Source organism: Danio aesculapii, chromosome 16, assembly GCF_903798145.1.
Source record: "Danio aesculapii chromosome 16, fDanAes4.1, whole genome shotgun sequence".
Taxonomy (NCBI): domain Eukaryota; kingdom Metazoa; phylum Chordata; class Actinopteri; order Cypriniformes; family Danionidae; genus Danio; species Danio aesculapii.
Window position 1 is genome coordinate 49361045 of NC_079450.1, and position 24143 is coordinate 49385187.

At 37.2% G+C, this 24143-nt stretch overlaps 1 protein-coding gene across 1 annotated transcript in view; it reads right to left on the reverse strand.

The window, feature by feature from the left end:
- The window catches only part of bbs9 (Bardet-Biedl syndrome 9), a 256360-nt gene that overhangs the window by 226016 nt on the left and 6201 nt on the right, over positions 1 to 24143 (reverse strand). Inside the window, exons 3-6 of the mRNA XM_056476114.1 lie at positions 22376 to 22526; positions 20097 to 20161; positions 15446 to 15559; positions 10341 to 10515 (exon numbers count right to left, since the gene is read on the reverse strand). Of these exons, the coding sequence (XP_056332089.1) occupies positions 10341 to 10515; positions 15446 to 15559; positions 20097 to 20161; positions 22376 to 22526 (505 nt within the window). The remainder of the gene's footprint in view (positions 1 to 10340; positions 10516 to 15445; positions 15560 to 20096; positions 20162 to 22375; positions 22527 to 24143) is intronic.

A 24143-nucleotide genomic window follows, 5' to 3' on the forward strand; every position in this document is an offset into this window, starting at 1 on the left:
TGCCAAGAGGTAGGATCTACCCGCTCTCGCTTCCAGAGAATCAGGCAATGGAAGATTACATAAGGGAGGCTCTGAGTCAGGGGTACATACGTCACTCAAAATCACCAGCCGCCTCAAGCTTCTTCTTTGTGGCCAAGAAGGACGGAGGGCTGCGTCCATGCATCGACTACAGGGTCCTAAATAACGGTACAGTAAAATACCGATATCCCCTTCCTCTGGTACCAGCCGCTTTGGAACAGCTCCGAGAAGCTAAAGTCTTCACTAAATTGGACCTCCGCAGCGCGTATAATCTGATAAGAATACGTGAGGGGGACCAATGGAAGACAGCATTCGTGACCCCTACTGGCCACTATGAATATGAGGTCATGCCTTACGGTCTGGTCAACGCCCCCTCCGTATTCCAAAACTTCATTCATGAAGTCCTCCGGGAGTTTCTTCACCACTTTGTAATAGTGTACATAGATGACATCCTCATTTACTCCCGGAGTGAGGCCGAACATCGCCAACACGTTGCGGAGGTCCTACACACATTGAGAGAACATCACCTCTACCTCAAAGCGGAGAAATGCTCATTCCACCAGAAGTCGATTCATTTCTTGGGATACATCATTGACCAAACCGGTATACGTATGGATGGGAAGAAAATTGAGGCTGTTCTATCCTGGTCAGAACCCACTTCCATTAAGGAGCTCCAGAGGTTTCTTGGGTTTGCTAACTTTTATAGACGGTTTATCAAGGACTACAGCAGGATTACATCACCTCTCACTAATCTCCTCAAGGGTAAACCCAAAGGACTGGAGTGGACCAAAGAAGCAGCCGCAGCCTTCCGCCTTCTTAAGAAGGAGTTCACAAGGGCCCCACTCCTGACTCATCCTGACCCAAATCTTCCTTTCGTGGTGGAAGTGGACGCATCCACCACCGGCGTCGGGGCAGTATTATCCCAACATCATGATACACCGCCCCGACTGCATCCCTGTGCCTATTTCTCTCGGAAGTTGAGCCCGGCGGAGCAGAATTACAGCATAGGAGACAGGGAGCTTCTAGCAATCAAGCTAGCCTTGGAGGAGTGGCGTCACTGGTTGGAGGGAGCCAAACATCCGTTCCAGGTGATCACAGATCACAAAAACCTCCAATATATCAAAGAGGCCAAGAGACTATGTCCACGTCAAGCCAGATGGTCACTTTTCTTCTCACGTTTTGATTTCTCCATTTCCTATCGTCCAGGACCCAAGAATCTAAGAGCAGACGCTCTCTCTCGTTTACACGAGCATCACGATCATGAAGAACTCCCAACGAAGATTCTTCCCGAACACATCTCCATTTGTCCGATCACCTGGAACGCTCCTCCAGTCGTTGCCACTCCGGAAACCCCTGCTCCGCCGGGATGCCCTCCTCATCGGCAGTTCATACCACCCGAACACCGGGTAGATCTGATCCACTCCTTACATACCTCGCTAGGCACTGGACATCCAGGGATCAACAATACTCTCTCGCTAGTATCCCAACGATTCTGGTGGCCAAACATGGCAAGGGATGTGAGGCAATATGTTCAGGGCTGTAAGGACTGTGCCCAATCCAAGAGCCCACGTCATCTACCCGCTGGAAAGCTCCATCCCTTGCCGATTCCGAACCGTCCCTGGTCACACCTAGGAGTGGACTTTATCACTGACCTCCCCTCGTCAGAAGGTAATACCTGTATTCTAGTCATCGTAGATAGATTCTCAAAGTTTGTCAAACTAATCCCTCTGAAAGGTCTTCCCACAGCCTTTGAAACAGCCGACAATATCTTTAATCAAGTCTTCAGGTCATTTGGTATTCCAGAAGATATTGTGTCGGACAGAGGTCCACAGTTCATCTCACGTCTATGGAAAGCCTTCTTCAAGCTCCTAGGTGTGGCCGTCAGCCTCTCTTCTGGATATCATCCCCAAACCAACGGGCAGACAGAGAGGAAGATTCAGGAGGTGGGACGGTTCCTGAGGACCTTCTGCAGTGGTCACCAGAGCTCCTGGAGCCAGTATTTGGGCTGGGCAGAATATGCCCAAAATTCACTGCGGCAACCCTCCACCGGACTCACGCCATTCCAGTGCGTCCTGGGCTTCCAACCACCGCTCTTTCCCTGGGATGGCGAACCATCTGATGTCCCCGCAGTGGATCACTGGTTCCGGGAGAGCGAGAGAGTCTGGGACGAGGCTCATCAACATCTGCAGAGGGCAGTCCGTCGAAGCAAGGTAACCGCCGATAGAAGAAGGTCTGAAGAACCCAGATACACACCCGGACAAAAGGTGTGGCTATCCACCCGGGACATACGCATGCGACTGCCCTCTCGCAAGTTAAGTCCCCGATTTGTTGGTCCCTTCACCATCGTGGAACAGGTTAACCCCGTCACCTACAAACTACAATTACCCTCTCACTACCGTATTCACCCTACATTCCACGTATCACTCCTGAAACCCTATCACGATCCTGTTCTTCCCTCCACAGAGCCTGACCACGAAGAGGAACCCCCTCCTCCACTGCTCCTAGAAGAAGGAGCCGTCTACGCAGTGAAGGAGATCTTGCGTTCCCGACGTCGTGGTGGCCAGTTGGAGTACCTGGTGGACTGGGAAGGGTACGGCCCCGAAGAAAGGACATGGGTTCCCAGAGCTGATATTCTCGATCCTAGTCTCATGGTGGAGTTTCATGAGAGCCACCCTGAGTTCCCAGCGCCTAGAGGCAGAGGGAGACCACCACGGCGTCGGAGGTGTCGGCCCTCAGGAGCGGGCCCTGGGGAGGGGGGTACTGTCACGGATTGGTCAGGCTCTCACGATCCCCACTCACGAAGATCACCATCACCTGACTTCTAATGAGCACACAGCTGCATCACATTCACGAGCACCAGATAAAAGCACAGCACTCCAGTCGCTCATTGTCCGGGCTCGTCTCGACGAAAGCGGACAACTGAGCGACCACTCAGCGTAGTCATCCTCAGCTAAAACAAACGCTTTACTTACCTGTTCTCTTTGTATTCCTCCTAGTCTTCCTGGTCCACCCGAATCGTCCTGTCTTCCAGTCCTTCCAAGTCTGTGTCATCCTCTGTCAGCTGTATCTGGTGTGTGCTGTCCATCCTCGTGTATTCCTGTTACCCAGCCACGGAGGAAAAGACCCCAACATCATTCCTGATCCTCCTGGCTATCCTTCATGTGCTCCTTGTTGTCATTTAATAAACACCCTAACGTTTCCTTACCTCTGTCTCCTGTCCGCTTCATAACAATATATATATATATATATATATATATATATATATATATGTGTGTGTGTGTGTGTGTGTGTGTGTGTGCGTGTGTGTGTGTGTGTGTGTGTGTGTGTGTGTGTATGTATATATACAAAGTGTGAAGCAGATTGGTTAGGTCTACTTACATGAATCGCGGTGCTGTTGTGGCATTCGAAAAAGTTGCTCCCATGTGCACGTTGTGCAAGTCGCGCACCTCCATTGGGAATGACAACTTACAACTATAGCCTTCATAACGAACAATGGTGTATAGACAATGGTGTACGGTCAATAAATACCTGTACTGATTTTATCATCCAGCCCTAAGTTAAACTAACTTGATGTTTTATCCATGCATTTGATTACCTTTACTACTGTTACTACTACTGTTACAACTGTGAAAGGCCAAGTAGGTAATTTTCGTCACTAGAGGGCACTTATTCACAACAAAGGCGTTTATTGACTGTGGAATCGTGGGAATTGTGGTCTTCATTACATTCTATGGGACTCCTGCAGAAATTATGTTTATGAAAGAGTATTCAACACTTATTATCATGCTAGTATGAAGCAGTGAAAGTGGTGGAAGCAAAACGAGAACACTGAAGCAATTGTTGATGAGAGACGAGCGCGACATGTCACAAAAGGAATGAAGCTTTTATTATTTTTTTTTAAATTTTTTAAGTTTTTCTAATTAAATGCACAACATATTGAAGCTTCCATTTTAAACAAAACCAGAAACCGAGGGTTTTTGACATAATTAGCATGCCCAAACAGGACTCGTTCAGCGTTGCTAGTTAAAATAGCTTATTTCTTTGGATTTTAATATTCTTTGAAACATTTGTGATAATACAAATACATAAGTCAGCATAATATAAAACACTCTTCTAATGATTTTTCTATATACTAATGAAAAAATATTTAGAATTAAATCATGAAACACTGAAACTTAAAAAACTGAATTTCTCAAATAAACAAAATAATAAAATATACAGTTAATAATTTAACAATTTTGTACATGCTTTGTGAATTTAGTTTCAGATTCTATTGAAGCTGCAGCATGTAACTTTTGTTTGGTTATTAAATAAAACCCTGTGCGTCTTTTAGAAGAACACAGTAGCCAGATTTCTAGATCTGGAAAGTCATACAGGTACGTATACTGGGCTACACCACAGCAGGGATCAGTCTGACAGCTCTAAACCAGCCCCAATATAAACATTTATTAAAGGCTCAGTGCAGTGATTCAGGATAAGACAATAATACAATTTGAAAGATGGAGTCATGATGTACTAACTCATTAAACACTAGGCCTGCACAATATAATGTTTTAGTATTGATTTGATATCATAACTTGCACATCTTCAATAGTCATATTACAGGATCTTCAGTGTCAAGTTGGGTTAATAATTAACCAGGAACCACAGTTCGAAAGACGTGATTTTTGGAGTCATTGAAAGGTTCAACCCTAATACAGTGAAAGATTGTCATTTGTATATATTTAAATATGTAGCTTAATAAAGATTAATTGTATTGAACTGTATTTTAATACAATGAAGACTACATTAAACACTATATTTGATTATTGAGGTTCTGTAACTCAATACTATACAGAAAAAAAGTACTGTTTTATTTCATTTGTATCTCTCTTCTATTGTATTCATCTATGCTTGCAATTTGTTTTTAATAATTTATGCCCATGTGTTTCCTTACAAATTCATCCCAAATCAACTTAAAAAATTTGTATTATTTCCAAAAAGCGTTATTTGGGTCATCTTTTTAAATTCTATTCATATTGCAGTATACATATATCAGTATATGCACTACCTGACAAAAGTCTTGTCCTCATTAATCCCAGTTGTAAGAGCAATAAATAATCACTTGACTTTTAGTTGATCATTTGGAAAAGTGGCAGAAGGTCGATTTTTCTGATGAATCATCTGTTGAACTGCATCCCAATCATCACAAATACTGCAGAAGACCTATTGGAACCCCCATGGAACCAAGATTCTCACAAAAATCAGTCAAGTTTGGTGAAGGAAAAATCATGGTTTGGGGTTACATTCAGTATGGGGGCGTGCGAGAGATCTGTAGAGTGGATGGCAACATTAACAGCCTGAGGTATCAAGACATTTGTGCTGCCCATTACATTACAAACCACAGGAGAGGGCAAATTCTTCAGCAGGATAGCGCTCCTTCTCATACTTCAGCCTCCACATTAAAGTTCCTAAAAGCAAAGAATGGTCAAGGTGCTCCAGGATTGGCCAGCCCAGTCACCAGATATGAACAATATTGAGCATGTCTGGGGTAAGATGAAGGAGGAGGCTTTGAAGATGAAGCCAAAGACTCTTGATGAACTCTGGGAGTCCTACAAGAACGATTTCTTTGCCATTCCAAATGACTTTATTAATAAGTGATTTGAGTCATTGTAGAGATGTATGGATGCAGTCCTCCAAGCTCATGGGAGTCATACACAATATTAATTATTTTTCCACTGCACAATGACTTTATATTCTATACTGTATACATTTCTGTTAAGCGACAAGACTGTTGTCTAAGCAAAGTCAGAGCTTACTGTCCTAATGAACTAATTAGAAATCAAGGCATGATCATAATTTATTTTGGTAAAATAAGTGTAATCTGTAGGTCTTTGCCTTTCATATAAGCCACTTCTGATACCAAATGATCAACTAGAAGTCAAGTTATTATTTGTTGTTCCTAAAACTTGGATTGGTGACAAGACTTTTGCCATGCAGTGTATATCTATACACTGTATATTGCAAATATATCTGTATATCGCAAACAATGAGTATATCTGTATATCCCAAAAAAAAAAATGTTTTTTAAAGTGTAGCCCTATTAAATTCATTACTTAATCATATCAGTACTATACCATTCAATCATGACATTTGAGGATGTAAATAAAGAAGGATGAACTTGATATCATTACAACAAAAAGCTCAGATCAGATACTGTATATCCAGCTTGACTGTACTACATCTCCTTAACCTTCTAACAGATACCAAATGCGTCTGGAAATGAAACCCGACACATGTCATTTGCCATAAAGAGAAGAGCAAGGCAACAAAAAATAAACAGCATCGATCAATCAAAGGAAATTCAAGATTATAACATCGCTAAGACTGGAAATCCTATTGTTAGACCCAACCTATCCTAATTTATCAAACATATTAATCTACAGTATATTAATTTCTCCTCACTATACTCACATCTGAATGCAGCGGAAACAGAGAATGTGCTTGAAATTGCATATTATACCTATGTTGTAAAAAAAAAACTGCATATTTGTGCTCGATAGGTATGTTTTAGTTTAAGCTGGTCATGAGCTGGATTAAGCTGGTTACTAGCTACTACTTAGCACATGGCTAGTTTAAACCAGCTCGTGACCAGCTAACAACCTGTTTAAACAAGATTATATCCAAGTCTGCAATTTTAGGGCTACTTTTAACCATTTTTTTATTCTGCAGGTTAAAAGTTCGACATATTGCATCAATTATATTTATATGGTTGCGTTGAAATGTTTTACTCTATCAGATTTATATTCCAATGATAAAAAACATGCTATAGGATGTTGAAACGGGCAGAAGCAGAGACTGTCTGATATGGTTTTCAGCTGGTAACAGACTGGCAGGATCTCCAGTATTGTTGCTAAATAAGACCTGCATAAAGAGCATGAAGTGATGTTGAATATGCATTTTATGAATGGGCGGTGCCATATTTTCAGTTATGATATTATTGGCATTATTTTGATTGAACATTGGGCTAGTCACTCCATGTTCATGGTCGTTTACATATATTTTCTAGTCATTAGATGACTATTCAATAGATCAAATAAACTAAACAGATGTGCAATATTAGATAAGGGTTTGCAATTACTCTTCATGATACATTTTCTGAGTAAGAATGAATTTGCAAAGTGAACAACTGTTTATTTGTTAAAGAGGTGGTCCACTACGATATCATATTTTAAACTTTAGTTCATGTGTAATGTAGATGTGTGAACATAAACAACATCTCTGAATGTAAGACGCTCAATGCAAAGGGAGACATTGGCTTTTACAGAGTTAGCTTAGCAAAGCTTAAAGCGAACGAAGTTTGGGGATTACAAAAAAATACATCCAGTTAATGAAGTCATAAACCCTTTTACCACGTGCATACGCCCCGTGCAACAAAGGACATGGCCAGAGGCACTGTAATGTTATAGCAAAGAAAGCTAAAATGCAGTCCAAACGCTGCTATTTACACAGAGCTTCTTCTGTTTCTGTATTTGGGCTTCCAAAGGACACGTCACAAAGACAGATGTGCTAACAATTTAATTTTAATTATGTTCCTGACAATTCTAAAAAAGATATAACTCTAGCATTTGACAAAGGAAAGCTTCCAGAATCTCTCCCAGTTCAGTGCCGGATTTAGCTAAAAACTTCTCAAAGAAGGAGCAGCTCCAACCATAATAGAAGAAGCTGTGGATTGTGAGCCACAACCTGTGAGTATTCTTATTTGTTAAAATTGATACATAAACAGTTTCTAGCATTAACGGTATGTTGTAGCGAGGACGTAAACAAGGATGTAAACAACAGGAAATGCTGTTAGGCACCGTTAACAATTTAGCTACAAATTCATCTTTATCAGTCAAACTGTTGTAAACACCCACAATCTTAGTGTCTCTCTATCTCGTTCTACATCTCAAATAACAAACTTGCAAAAGATATGTGAACATTTCATAATACTTACACATGCTTATAATCAGAATGTATGTAAAAGACACTTGTCAGGTTTTATTTTATAGAGCAGGCGTGAGCTTCAGCTGTGTCCTAGGTGTCATTTTCTGTCTGATTCAGGCTCAAACTGATATGGCTAATAGCTACTCTGACTGACAGCCGAGGTAAAGCGCGTGCTTGTGGAGCCGTGACGCTTTTCCTGATGACGTGGAGCTGATCCGCGAATCACAGCACATTATGTTAGCTGACCAATCAGAGCCTCTTGAGGGCAGGCTCTTGGAGGAACTAGGAAATATGAAGTTACGTTTTCATGTTAGTTGAGTAGCAGTATATAATCAAAGTAAGATATATGAAAAAAATAGCATGACTTTTTACAAATGAAGCATGAGCACACATTGCTTTGCATCTTATAAATGCAACCAAGCCTTAAAATTACACTCTGGACAACCCCTTTAATAGGTATCACCTTCATATGATTCCATTTAGTCTCAGCAGAAAGGTATTGGGAATTCACAGATTGCTGAGTGAGAGAGGCGTTTTTCCTCTCATTACCTGGTTAGCTCACATTGGCATTTATCTATATTTGCATCACTGAATGTGCCCAATGTCTAAAAGAAAAGCTCTATTAAGCTCCACACTCTATTTGTAATAAATATTCTGAAAATGTCCCAATATGAAGAATAAATGCGTAAAAGTGTTCATTTTGTTTATTGTTAAAAACATTTGATGCAATGAAAGCTCATATGACCTGCCAGTTGCCAACTGCTTCCAAGTGGCCATTGGTAGGACACCTGACCCACCAGCCAGTTGCTAACTGCCACCAACCAGTCACTGGTAGGACACCTGACCCACCAGCCAGTTGCTAACTGCCACCAACCAGTCACTGGTAGAACACTTGACCCACCAGCCAGTTGCTAACTGCCACCAACCAGTCACTGATAGAACACCTGACCCACCAGCCAGTTGCTAACTGCCACCAACCAGTCACTGGTAGGACACCTGACCCCCCAGCCAGTTGCTAACTGCCACCCACCAGTCACTGGTAGAACACTTGACCCACCAGCCAATTGCCAACTGCCACCAACCAGTCACTGGTAGGACACCTGACCCATCAGCCAGTTGCTAACTGCCATCAACCAGTCACTGGTAGAACACCTGACCCACCAGCCAGTTGCTAACTGCCACCAAGCAGCCACTGATGGGACACCTGACCCACCAGCCAGGCACTGGTTGGTCACATGACCCACCTGCTAGTTGTCAAATGGCAGGTTAGATGCGGCTGCCACTGGCAGGTCAGGCTACCCGACAGTTGGACACTGGTGGCTGGCACCAGCCAGTGACAGGTCACGTGACCCGCCACTGGCAGCTCCAGCCAGCCAGTTAAAGATTGAACCCCTGTTGCAGGTGTTTGACCCGTACGGCACCTCAGAGTCTGTAATCCTGCTGCCATTGGTCAGATTCAGCCAGTTCTCCTCCAGTCATCCTCGCTGTTGCTCCCGCGGCAAAAACAACGAGTGGACATCACAGCAGCCCAGTGACAGCATTAAATACAGAGACTTAAAACTATTACTTCAACACGTTTGTGCCCAATAATGGGTTTTATCTCTGTATCGCGATCGCGAATTAATCTTTTTAACCGGATCTTCTAAGTGAACCGGTTAAACTAGTTCACCTAATCGAACTGAATCATTTGAAACGATTCACGTCTCCAGTAAGCACTCGTCCACAAACTACTTACTTACTTACAACTTACTAACTCTAAATAATCCAATATATACTCTTATTCAGTTATTAGAACAGTGACGTTACACTAAGATTAAATAGAGTGGAGGAACTATGACGTCAATTTGTATGCAAAAACCCGGAAGCGAGTTAGCATTTTAGCACTTCCGGTTCCCTCGTCCCAAAGTCAATGGGTTTTTTCAATGGGATTTCAGTTAAATCGCTTAAATAAGGTTCGTGGCAAACACAACTTCAATATACTTTCACGTTTTATTCTACGACATAAAACACATCAGTTACATCACACTCTTGAGTTTTCAAATCGGTTCCGCTTCTTTAAAAAGACTATCTGAAAAGACTGTTGCTATCAAGTTGCTAAATGGGACTACAGGCGGCGTCGGAGACATTATACGTCATCGAGCTGAACTGGTCTGGAGCGCAGCTTGCTTGTGTTTCAGGCATTTGGATATCTCTGTTATTGAGGTATTTTCATAAATAGTATATTATAGTTTGTAGTATTTTTCTAAATATCCCTCTAAAACTAATTAAAACTAACTAAATTTGAAAACAAAAAGTCACAACGAAATAGAAACTAAAACTAATGAAAAATCTAGAACTATTTTATCCTTGGGTCTCACCTGTAACACTCCACCTGCCGTGTGGAGGAGACGGTGATGAAGGAGTCTGTGCGAATGCAGTAGCTCAATGGGCCAGGCAGCAGGAAACCCGGCAGGAAGCGACCAAAAGCATAACTCTCCTGCTCAAAAAACATAAGCATCCCATCCATGGACTGGATACAGATGAAATGATGACCTGCACAACAGAAGAAAGATGCAGCTGAATGCCTGTATTTTATCTATAATTAAAGAACAATAACGCAACTATTTATTAATGCTAGGAAAAAATTAACCACGGTTAATGGCATCCAAAAAAAAAGATTGTTTTGACATTTTAAGTGCGTGTACTGTGTAGATGTGTGTCTATGACAGATATGTTTTTTTTTTTTTTTTCCAAATGATGTTTAACAGAGCAAGGAAATTTTCACAGTATGTCTGATAATATTTTTTCTTCTGGAGAAAGTCTTATTTGTTTTATTTCGGCTAGAATAAAAGCAGTTTTTGATTTTTTATGAACTATTTTAAGGACAAAATTATTAGCCCCTTTTAGCTATATTTTTTTCCGATTGTCTACAGAACAAACCATCATTATACAACAACTTGCCTAATTACCCTAACCTGCCTAATTACCCTTATTAACCTAGTTAAGCCTTTAAATGTCACTTTAAGCTGTATAGAAGTGTCTTGAAAGATATCTAGTCAAATATTATTTACTGTCATCATGGCAAAGATAAAATAAATCAGTTATTAGAGATGAGTTATTAAAACTATTAAGTTTAGAAATGTGTTGAAAAAAATCTTCTCTATAAATAAACAGTGGGGCTAATAATTCTGACTTCAACTGTACATATGTACGCAACAGTTCTGTCTGGTTCTCGAATCTGATTGGCTGATAGCTGTGCGATAGTCTGATATATCAGCACTCGTACAGCCTCTTCAATCATGTGTATTACTCCGCCCCCATGACAAGCAAAGGAATAAACTCACTACAGTTTGCCAAATATTGCTGCTGTTGGACAAAATAATGTACTTCTGGGGCTTTTTTTAGGCGAGGATGTGGTTGTTTAGATTGCAACTATGCAGTTTGTTTATAAGGATGGTGCCTTTTTAAAAATATTTATGATTTCGGAGATTTAGCACATTGGCGGCCATCAGCAGAGCAAAGAAATTGAGGATTGACAGCCACAAGATGGCGACAGAGACCGAATAAAAGGTCCTTAGGGAGAAAAACGCTGTATAAATTTCAAATTACAGCTGAACAAATCAGTATAGAACAGTGTTTCCCAACCCTGTTCCTAAAGGCACACCAACAGTACACATTTTCAACCTCTCCCTAATCAAACACACCTGAATCAACTTATCATAACATCAGAAGAGACTCCAACACCTGAAATTAATGGGTCAGAAAAGGGAGACATCCAAAATATGTACTGTTGGTGTGCCTCCAGGATCAGGGTTGGGAAACACTGGTATAGAAAACGTAAGTAACGTTCTAAGTTGATCTCTTTCTTTTGAATGTTGTAGTGCTGTATTTATACCATAGCAATCTGGTAGTGTTTGCTTTGCTTCTGCTTTTTCTGGGTTAATTATTGTGACGTTCCAATTTGAAATGGAGAAATACTGGGAAATCTCTGTAGACTGAGCAAAATCAGCTGTTTTGTCATCACTTTAGACATTACGCTATAGAATCACTTAAATACTAGCTCTAAAGTGATGTTTGTGAAGTAGCAAAGGATTCTGCTGTTCTGACGTCGGCTGCAGATGTGAATGAATTGCGGAAGAAAGTAATTCCTCATGCAAATGGTTTTTAAGACTCTCCGTGTTTGATTTTCTGTTTTAAATACACGATTATGCTTTTGAACTGTTGTATAAACGCAATATCACACTTGTAGCAGTGCAATATGGCTGTATAACGTCACTAGTGGGACAGTGCCGATATACAGCCATATCACATTGCTACTCGTGTGTGAATACGCATACAGGTCTGCATTTAAATGAGAAAATGTTTATTTATATTCTTTATTTCTATGTATGTTTGTATCACATATCCATAATAAAGATGTAGATATAGTAACATTGTTCCAGCTCTACTATTTAATATTCAAATAATAATAATAATAACAAAAGTAATAATAATAATAATTATAATAATAATAATTATTATTATTATTATTATTATTATTATTATTATTATTATTATTATTATTATACTAGTAATAATAATAATAATAATAATAATAATAGTTATAATAATAATAAATAATAATAATAATAATAATTATTATAATAATAATTATAATAATTATAATAATACTAGTAATAATAATAATAATCATAATAATAATAATAATAATTAATAATAATAATAATAATAATAGTTATAATAATAATAATAATAATATTAATTAATAATAATAATAGTTATAATAATAATAATAATAATACTAGTAATAAAAATAATAATAATAATAATAATAATAATAATTAATAATATTAATAATAATAATAACAGTTATAATAATAATAATAATTATAATAATAATAATTAATAATATTAATAGTAATTATAATAATAGTTATAATAATAATAATAAATAATAATAATTATAATAATAATAATAATAATAGTAATAATAATAATAATAATAATTAATAATAATAATAATAATAATAATATGACTAGTTAATACTTTAAGTGTCACGAGTTTTCAATTTTAGCAGTTTTTCTTAGTTCCCCTGAGCAACTACTGTAGTTTTCATTGAAAGTAGTAGTTTTTTATATATATATTTTTTTTTCATTTTTCATAATGTCATGGTTCATTGTTGCCATGCTTATTTATTATCAATGTCTATGTAGTATTATAGTTTTCATTATTTTAGTTTTAAGTTTTACCTTTATTAATCCTTTGCAGCTAACTGAAGCAATACATTTAAACGCATTTTTGTATTTCATTTCATGTAACAGAAATCCATTTTATTGTTTCATTTACATTTCACGTGCAGTTATGACATACAAGTATTGCTGCATCCTACTTGAACGGGTAAAGACTGAAATCTATTGTTCAAATTTGCAATTTATTCTGCTGCCATTGTGGTGTCTAGGCTTCACCATGTGCAGAACCAGTGTGTATTGGAGCAATGGCAGCTCTCTCTTAAATAAAAGACTGTGCTGCCCTCGTGTGGTTAATAAAAGTACTGCACTTAAAAGAGTACCACTAATCCTATTAAACAAACATGTGCTACTATTTTATTTATAGTGAGTCAGCCTTAATCGCCTTTCCACACACCTAAAGGCCCAGACCACACAGGCAATGTTCAGTGATACTAAACTGAGTATTATTTTTAATTTCTAATTTAATTTTATGGTGCACAATGAATTTGACGTCATTTTTGTGTCAACTACACCTTTAATGCATTCATGAAAGTGTGAAAAAAAGGGTTCGTTTGTTAAAATGCGTTAATTATATCAGTTAACATGAACTGTCAATAAAAAAATACTACTATACTTCCAATGTGTATATTAATCTTAAACAATGAGTTCCAAAATTCACATTAAATCCTAACCAAAGCTGACACGAACTAATGATGTACACTTGCATTTTTATTACATGATTTTAAGCATTTAGCATACATTTTAGCATTTTGCTAATATTAATATTAAGCACTTGCATTTTAATTACAATATTAACATATAAAACAAACAAATATTGTAACAAATGTACAGCCCATTGTTTGATAATGTTTGTTATTATGTTAATGTTACCAAAAATAATAAATGTTACCAATAAAGATACTTTTCAGATATTATTGAACTTAAATACTGAAGAGAAGATCAGTATATGCCTTCATTCAAACCTGTAGCCCACTGAATATGTTAGAACGCTAAATTAATATTATGTGGAATATACACCGACACCTGAGCTGTTGATACAAGGCAAGATGAATCCATGCTTTCATGGTGCTGATGCCAAATTCTGACCCGACCATCTGAATATGCAGTAGAAATTGAGACTCGTCAAACCAGGCAACGTTTTTCAAATCTTCTATTGTCCAATTTTAGTGAGCCTGTGTGAACTGTAGCCTTAGTTTCCTGTTCTTAGCTGACAGGAGTGGCACCTGTGTGGTCTTCTGCTGCTGTAGCCCATCTGCCTCAAGGTTTGACATGTTGTGCAATCAGAGATGCTTTTCTGCATACCTCAGTTGTAACGAGTGGTTATTTGAGTTACTGTTGCCTTTTCATCAGCTCGAACCAGTCTGGCCATTCTCCTCTGACCTCTGGCATCAACAAGGCATTTGCGCCCACAGAACTGCCGCTCACTGGATATTTTCTCTTTTTGGACCATTCTCTGTAAACCCTAGAGATGGTTGTGCGTGAAAGTCCCAGTAGATCAGCAGTTTCTGAAATACTCAGATCAGCCCGTCTGGCACCAATAACCATGCCACATTCAAAGTCACTTAAATCACCTTTCTTCCCCATTCTGATGATCGGTGTGAACTGAAGCAGATCGTCTTGACTAGCTGCGTCCCAAATGGCACACTGTACACTATGTATTAATGAACTTACACACTCAACAGCATAGTATATGTATGTAGTGTCGTCCCAATTGGAACACAGTTTTTTTACAAAGCGGAAATTTAAACCGTTTCTCAGATCACGTTTGACGGTTGCCAAATTAAATGGGAAATAAATGACCAAAGTACCAAATAATACCTGCCATGAGTATAAACACATTCACCATCAGGAGGCGCTATAATCACTCTCGTTAGAGAATTTTCCTTTCAAAATCCAAAATAAATAAAGTTATCCAACATGTGCGCCCAATAGCTCTGCCCTTTCTGCTACGTGAGCAAAGCAGTGGCCATTGAGTGCGTGAAGTCATCAACCGGGTAATTAAAGTGCACTTATTATATTATCGGAGTTTTCAGTGGGAATGCACTACTTACACTATTTATACTACAAAATGACGTAGAATAGTGCACAATCATGTGATTTGGCACGCACCTCATGTCTACATACATGCATTGAGTTGCTGCCGTGCGTTTGGCTGATTAGACATTTGCGTTAACGAGCAGGTGGACAGGTGTACCTAATAAAGTAACCGGTGAGTGTAGATTTGATCCATTACCTGTAACGCCACCGAATGGGCCATATGTCATGTTGCAAGCTGTTCTCTGCAGGTTGTGTTCATAAACCAGTCGCAGCTGATACTGGTCACCATGTTCAACATTACCAGCGGTACCTGTGAAAACCATACATAAAGAAAACATGCTGTAATTCAAGACCTCTATTATACTTTTATACGATTTTACGATTTCATAACTAGAAACCTCTAAGTAACCAACGCACACAGGTGATTCTATTATTTTTAAAAACAAAGACTTTACTGAAACGGTTTTAATAAAAGGTGCAGTAGGTGATGCTGACGGGTTAGCATGAAATCTTTGAAACACAGTCCCTCCCCTGCTGTCCGAAGCCACGCCTCCTGAAACATGAACACGCGAATAGCTTCAGGCCTGCAGAACCACACATGTTTCAGGCACACACAATCCAGCACACACCTTCTAGGCCACACCATTTATGGTTACGACGAATGTTAATGTTATTAAAGTCTTCTCGGACATCGCCATCAATATAATTATATATGTATGTATATATATATATATATATATATATATATATATATATATATATATATATATATATATATATATATATATATATATATATATATATATATATATATATATATATATATATATATATATATATATATATATATATTGTTAATAAATATTGTACAAAATAAACAATAGTGTTTACTATTTCACAAATATTTCAATCGAGACGGGCGATGGGGAGCGTTGTTTCCGATCGCCATTCAATATAATAGACTGAACAGTTTTCTATCAGTCATCACGGATGATCAGTCATTATTATCTGACAGAGTCAATATCGCAGATACTCGTTTGCTGGCCTTGCTGAACGATCTAAATTGGACAGGTTTAATTTATATAATGGATTCATTTATCATGAAGCAAATAATAGCAAGTTAATATAGGCAAGAATACATCTTTATATGAAATAAAAATCTTTTTACATGTAATAAATGTATAACATTATATTAATATTTTACTCAAGCGATTTAATAGTGTGCATTTGCCTAATTTTCTAATAACCTTTTAATTAATGATTTCCCACATTAAATACAATAGTAAATTATAGTAAGCAATAGATTGTTTTCAAACCATAAAGTACTGGTAATTTGTTGTAATTATAGTAGCATTACAAACAATTTAACTGTTAATAATTAATAAAAAATTATATATATATATATATATATATATATATATATATATATATATATATATATATATATATATATATATATATATATATATATATATATATTGCTACAGTTTAAAATATAGTACTTTATAATCAGTTAAGATAAAATAATATATAAACTATATAATATATAGTTTAAATGATTAACTATAGTAATTCATTTTATTGTGACACATTATTGTTTGCTTTTTATATATTTTATAACAATGCGATTATAACCAAGTATGATAATAATTAGTTTAATACACTTAATCCTACAATTAGACTGTTTATCATGTTTTCTTTGTAAATGTGGACATGTGAATAAAGTCATAAGTGTTTAACCAATTATTTTTATTTACATAATGTGAGTTCAGAAACTGCAGAGATGTTAAAATTATCATTAACATATAATAATGATATAATGACCGAAATGGGAAACCATATCTGTGAAATTCAATAGGTGGCGATAATGCTCCTAAGGAGTTAGTTACCATATATGGTTTGCCTAGATCGTGTGTGCTAGATTGTGTGTGCCTGAAACGTGTGTGGTTCTGCGGGTCTGCAGCTGGATATAACGCGCACCTTAAAGATGACAGCAGACAACCCACTCGATCATGTCATTCACCAGTTAGAAAACTTTACAGTACTTTATAATACTGCAATTCTGAATGAAAAACTGTATTATATATCTGGCACGTTGTGTAGCAAGCAAAACTTGTCATAATGGTCTCACTCTCACATGTGCGTTTCTAAATCCTAAAATGATTACTGTATGCTTAGTGGTTGGCCGGCGGCGTCCAGGCATTACACTTATTACTAAGCCATACTTTCTATGCTATTATGCATGGTAAACAATATCTGAGCGAATATTCAGAGTAGCATGCGTGGTAAACAATATAGGGAGAGTGTCACAGGTTGTCATTGTTCAAAAATGAACTAGTGAATATAAACCAACTTCAGCTCATTAAAGCAGGCTAGGCGGAATAGCGCTATTTACTTCTGTTTTGTTGTTAAACTAAATAAAAATCCACATTATCGATGCTGTGAAAAGTCCCTTATGAAACTGAAAATAGTCACATCAATCTATCGCCGGAAGATTTCAGTGGCAGAACAACACTCCTACATCAGCTTTGCGTGACTAAAATAGTTTTAAACAGAACATTATCTGTCTAAAAGAAATACTTCAGCCGTGGTGTCTTCCTTCCACCAGCGTGCAAAAGTAATTCAGGATTTTAACAAGTTTTGATTCAGCATTTGATTTTACCGCTGTGATTGTCTAATCTGTCTAACTAAGTTTGCCCAAATGGCGGATCTGCGTGAACAGAGATGCGCCGTTGTACAAATCTACATTTGCTGACAGACAGTTTAGGCTACTTATCAGAATTATGGGAAATGTCGGCCCGACAATATTTAATTGCATGAATATTTTTTAGTCTTATACCTTACCCAGAATATAAAAACACATACAAATACATTTACATCATTTACTTTAATCATTACTATTGGACTGTGAAGAGACTTTCAACTAGCTCAACAAACAATGTTTCTGAAGACAATCACCTACTGCACCTTTAATAAAAACAAATTATCTCTAAAAATACGGTGCAAAAAATACGGTGCTTTTCTTACTTAGATTTTGAGTCTTGTTTGTAGTCTAAATATACAAAATTCTTAAATCAAGAAGCATTTTCTAGACAAGCAAAAAAAAATTCTCGTTTTAAGAAATAAAAGCAAAATAGTCTACCAATGGGGTAAGCAAAATAATCTCAAAATAAAAAACAAGATTATTTTTCTTACCCCATAGGAAATAATATTTTGCTTATATTATTTATTAAAACAAGACAATATTTTCTGCTTGTCTAAAAAATGCTTCTTGATTTGAGAATTTTTAGATATTTGGACTCGAAAAGTGATAAAAACATCAAAGAAAATAATTTTGGGGGACATTTTCCCCTAATGTAGGGACATTTTCCTCTAAAAATATCAATTCAAAGACTCCCACTATACGTATTTTTGACCATCTCTGCCTTCTAAAGCATATATTCAGCTTTAATTATCATAAAGTAATTAAGTCTATTTTTTTCTGTTTACTCTACTTAGTTAAATAAATATTTGCATGAAACACCTATTTTCTGTATAATTTGTAATATCAGTTATGAAAATATACATTTTGTGTCTGTCTCTACATTCTGGTCAACACTGTTACATCGGTTATAAAAAGGCAAGACGATCTTTAGAGTAGGTGACTTGCTCCAAGTCTCACTTTCTTGGCGGGAAACTCTGTAAGGCACTAAAACATGTCATTGTTCTTTTCTCAATAATTTGTGCAAAATGTTTTGGATACACCAAAAGTTTGTATAGTTAATTTGTCATAATCTGTTTCTAAATTACTCATTCCCTTTTTAAACAATAATATGATGAAAATACATCAAATTCTGTTTTACATATGTCATTTGGTACCTGGTTTGAGGGTAGCATTTTGATCTAAAGCATAAAATGCTATGTTGGTAAATATCAACTATGTTATTTTGAAATCTGTTATGTCTTAAAATGTTCAACAAGTTAAACCACAATTAGTAAGATTCCTTATCCTGAGCATTTTGTTTAAACGGGACCTTTTATGCTTCTTTTTACAAGATATAAAGATTAAATAAGCATCTGATGTCCCTAGAGTGTGTATGTGAAGTTTCAGATTAAAATTCCCAACAAATAATGTTTTATAACTCTTTGAAAGTGTCCCTTTTAGGCAGGGGTGGGCAAACTCGATCCTGGAGGGCCTGTGTCTTGCAGGTTGGCTCCAACTGTATTCAAACACACCTGCTTATAGATTCCAAGGGATCTTGAAGACACTGATTAGCATGTTCAGGTGTGTTTGATTACTGTTCAGCTCTCCAGGACTGAGTTTGCCCAACTCTGCTTTTAGGATTTGATCCATTTTGGTGACTGTTGCTTTAAATTCAAATGAGATTGTGCTCCCAGCCCCATTTTGAAAAAAAGGCGGGGCTAAAAATGCATCCGAGTTATCATGAATGAGAATGCTTCTCACTTAGGGTTATCTATGATAATGAGGGAGAAATCGTCACTAATGGACGGGACTTTCCCCCTCTGATGGCATGTAAAAGGGAAAATGTCAATCAAAATGTTTCTGCATCAAGTGTGATCACAAAAAAATAGAATGAATACATTTTTTACCATTACAGGCTAGTTTTATTCACACACCGTTTCCACACATCTGGGGTGTTTAAAGGGGTGTTTAAACCCCTTATAAAAGTGATTTTGGCATAATAGGTCCCTTTTAGGTTTTCTTTTACATTAATAAATGATTTAGTTAACTCAAAACTATACATTTGTTGTATATCATCTTAGTTATAGTAAAGAAAAAGAAATACTCAAAATCTACACAATTCTGGAATAAGTGATATGCAGTTCTGAATCTGTGGAGAACCAACCTGAAACAGCATAGACAGACAGCTTTCTGGGGTGAAGAACTGCCAGATGCAGCGACTCTGAACAACTGTAATATATGACAAAAAAAAAGAGAAATAGGAGTAAGCGCAAAGCAATTCAAAATAACTTTATTTTTATTACAGCTAACTTAGTATTATCTGTGGTCAAAAATGGGTAAATGGTAGCAGTAGAACAATTGTCAGTCAATACTAAGTGCTCTGTTAATGATGTTTATATACAATGAGAATGCAATAAATCTTTTGTTATATAGGGATGTCAAAACTTCCGACTTCGATACCATTGGTACAGAAATTTAAAAAAAAATTAATAACATTTCCACTTTCATTCTGAGCGCTGCTGTTGGATTCTTAATCACTGCTGATTGGATTCTGGAACACTGCTGATTGGATTCTGGAACACTGCTGACTGGATTCTTGATCGCTGCTGATTGGATTCTTGAACGCTGCTGATTGGATTCTTGAACGCTGCTGATTGGATTCTTGATCGCTGCTGATTGGATTCTTGATCGCTGCTGATTGGATTCTTGAACGCTGCTGATTGGATTCTTGGACGCTGCTGATTGGATTCTTGGACGCTGCTGATTGGATTCTTGGACGCTGCTGATTGGATTCTTGGACGCTGCTGATTGGATTCTGGAACGCTGCTGATTGGATTCTGGAACGCTGCTGACTGGATTCTCGATCGCTGCTGACTGGATTCTCGATCGCTGCTGACTGGATTCTCGAACGCTGCTGATTGGATTCTCGAACGCTGCTGATTGGATTCTCGAACGCTGCTGATTGGATTCTCGATCGCTGCTGGTTGGATTCTCGATCGCTGCTGGTTGGATTCTCGATCGCTGCTGGTTGGATTCTCGATCGCTGCTGGTTGGATTCTCGATCGCTGCTGGTTGGATTCTCGATCGCTGCTGGTTGGATTCTCGATCGCTGCTGGTTGGATTCTCGATCGCTGCTGGTTGGATTCTCGATCGCTGCTGGTTGGATTCTCGATCGCTGCTGGTTGGATTCTCGATCGCTGCTGGTTGGATTCTCGATCGCTGCTGGTTGGATTCTCGATCGCTGCTGGTTGGATTCTCGATCGCTGCTGGTTGGATTCTCGATCGCTGCTGGTTGGATTCTCGATCGCTGCTGATTGGATTCTCGATCGCTGCTGATTGGATTCTTGATCGCTGCTGATTGGATTCTTGATCGCTGGTGATTGGATTCTTGATCGCTGGTGATTGGATTCTTGATCGCTGGTGATTGGATTCTTGATCGCTGATGATTGGATTCTTGATCACTGGTGATTGGATTCTTGATCACTGCTGATTGGATTCTTGATCGCTGCTGATTGGATTCTTGATCGCTGCTGATTGGATTCTTGATCGCTGCTGATTGGATTCTTGATTGCTGCTGATTGGATTCTTGATCGCTGATGAGTGAATTCTTGATCGCTGATGAGTGAATTCTTGATCACTGCTGATTTGATTCTTGATCGCTGCTGATTGGATACTTGAACACTGCTGATTGGCCAATTGTGTAAACACGCTCAACAGATATGACCATGATTAGCTTCAATGAACATGGCTTCACCAGATATATGGACATGGGAGCATTTGAAATCAGGGTCTATCAGCTGATCTGACAGCAGACCGATCATAACAGTGTTCTAGAATATAAATAAAGAACTGTTTATTTTTTTAAATATTCCATTGCATTTCCTTCCATTGTAGAAAAGTGAAGCCAAAATGTTTCAAAAATGGCTGAAGCCATATTGATCTGATGATGTCACCTGGAGCTGGAGTCTATTCTGAAATCAACCCAAAGCACCAATGTTCCACCCATACTCCCATAGACTAATATAATTTATTTTAAAAATGAGGGTGAATTTTAATAAGCGCTCTATTTAACTAGCTGGAGTAGGAGTCGTCTCAACACAAAATCCTTGCAGTGCACTGAAACGTTTGCTCCCTAAAAGAGCATCATTTCTTAATGTTCCCTTTTTTTATATGTATTTTTAAAATATTTGGTTCAACATGGGTAACTGAAACATTTTGGTATCAATTTTCAACAGTGTGCGAATTATTCATTGACTATCGGGGGAGTGTGCTTTTATATTATTTCAAGTGTTTTTAAAGGTAATGATCGAATTCTGACAGTAAACCATAATAAACTACTTCAATAGATTTTCAAAGACGATTTTCAAAGACTACCTTTTTTAATGTATTTCGCCAAGCCATCAACATTAATTATAGTTGAAACACAGCAAATGTGATACTTACGAGACAAACTTGCCCAGCTCCACTTGAATAATGGGGTCAGGCATCTGGACTTCCAGCAGCTGGGTGTCAGCTTCCGTCAGCTCATCCGGTTTAGCAGGGTGTGGTGAGAAGATGCGTAACATCCCCATAAAACTGCCCACTACAATCTTATCTGGATTACAGAGGGTGAGATTGAGAAAGAGACAGAGCGGGAGACAGAGAGAGTATGTAAACAGTTTTAGGTAGAGGACAGAATGTAATTTAACATACACATACTGAAGCACATTCTGCAAAAATAAATAAATAAATCAACATTTTCTATTATCCAAACTGTTTACAAATGGAAAACATCACACTTTACAATAAGCTATATTATAAATAAATATTTCTAGTTAAATTTGCTTTACTGGCATGACATTTTGTTGCAGAATTGCCAAAGCATTTTAACAATGCATACAATATGGAATAATTTTACAATATGACATTTTAAAAGGAATAAAAATAATAATTACATGTATAACTACATTATAATTCAAAATAAATCCATAAAAATGATTAAATAAAATAAATAAAAAATACAATAGAAGAAATAAATGACAAAGAAAAAAAATCTGACGAAACAGACAACATCTCTTACCCTAATAACTAATTCCTCATCTCCAATACCAATTACTCTAAAGCACATTTAAAAGCAGAGTTCTAGTGCCAAAGTGCTTTACAAAAAAACACAATACATAAAATCAATGAAAGAAACATGCATCACGTGAGAAAGGAGAAAGTAAATGTATAGAATTGACCTTAATAATCTACATAAAAATTGTCCTTAACAAATAACATTCGAAAGTAGTTTTAAAAGTGGCAAGCGAAGGAGCAAATCTCGCAGAAAAAGGTTGACCACCCTTAGATTTACAGCAACATTGTGGAACAATAAGATCTTTGAGATGTGCAAGGAATCAGAAGTCTAGATCAAGTCAAGATCAATTTTAAAATCCATTCTGACCCTTACATTAAGCCAATGAAAAGATGCTAAAATTGGGGAAATGTAATTGCTCATTTTTGTTACAGTAAAAAGCCTCGCGCAGCATTTTGGACAATTTGCAAGCAAGAGATGGCCATTTGAGGCAGGCAACAGTAAATACAATTACAGTAATCAAGGCATGATGTTATAACAGCATGAAGTACAGTCTACAAATCTTTGTGGGGCAAAAACTTTTCTATTTAGCAATTGATCTCAGGCGGAAGAAACTAAGAATGAACAATACGTAGTTCAACGTTTACGAACACGTTATTTAAATGTCAAGTTCTGCTTGTTAATATTAGACTTTATTATTAAAGATCAACAAACATTGGCATAAATGTACTGTTCAATGCTTGTATCAATATTAATGCTAACAAATAAATACAATATATAAAAAAAAAACTAAAGTCTAGTGCCTGCTCTCTAAAATAACATTTGAAAAGTGCCTTTCATCTAAACTCCTATATATGTATATACAGTTGAAGTATTAGCTCCCCTTTAAATTTTTTTTTTTTTTTAATATTTTCCAAATTATGCTTAAAAGAGCTAGGAAATTCACAGTATGTCTGATAATATTTTTTTCTGGAGAAAGTATTTTTAAGGTCTAAATTATTAGCCCCTTTAAGTTATATATTTTATTTAGTTATATATAACTTGCCTAATTACCCTATCATGCCTACTTAACCTAATTAACCTAGTTAAGCCTTTAAATGTCACTTTAAGCTGTTTAGAAGTGTCTTGAAAAATATCTAGTCAAATATTATGTACTGT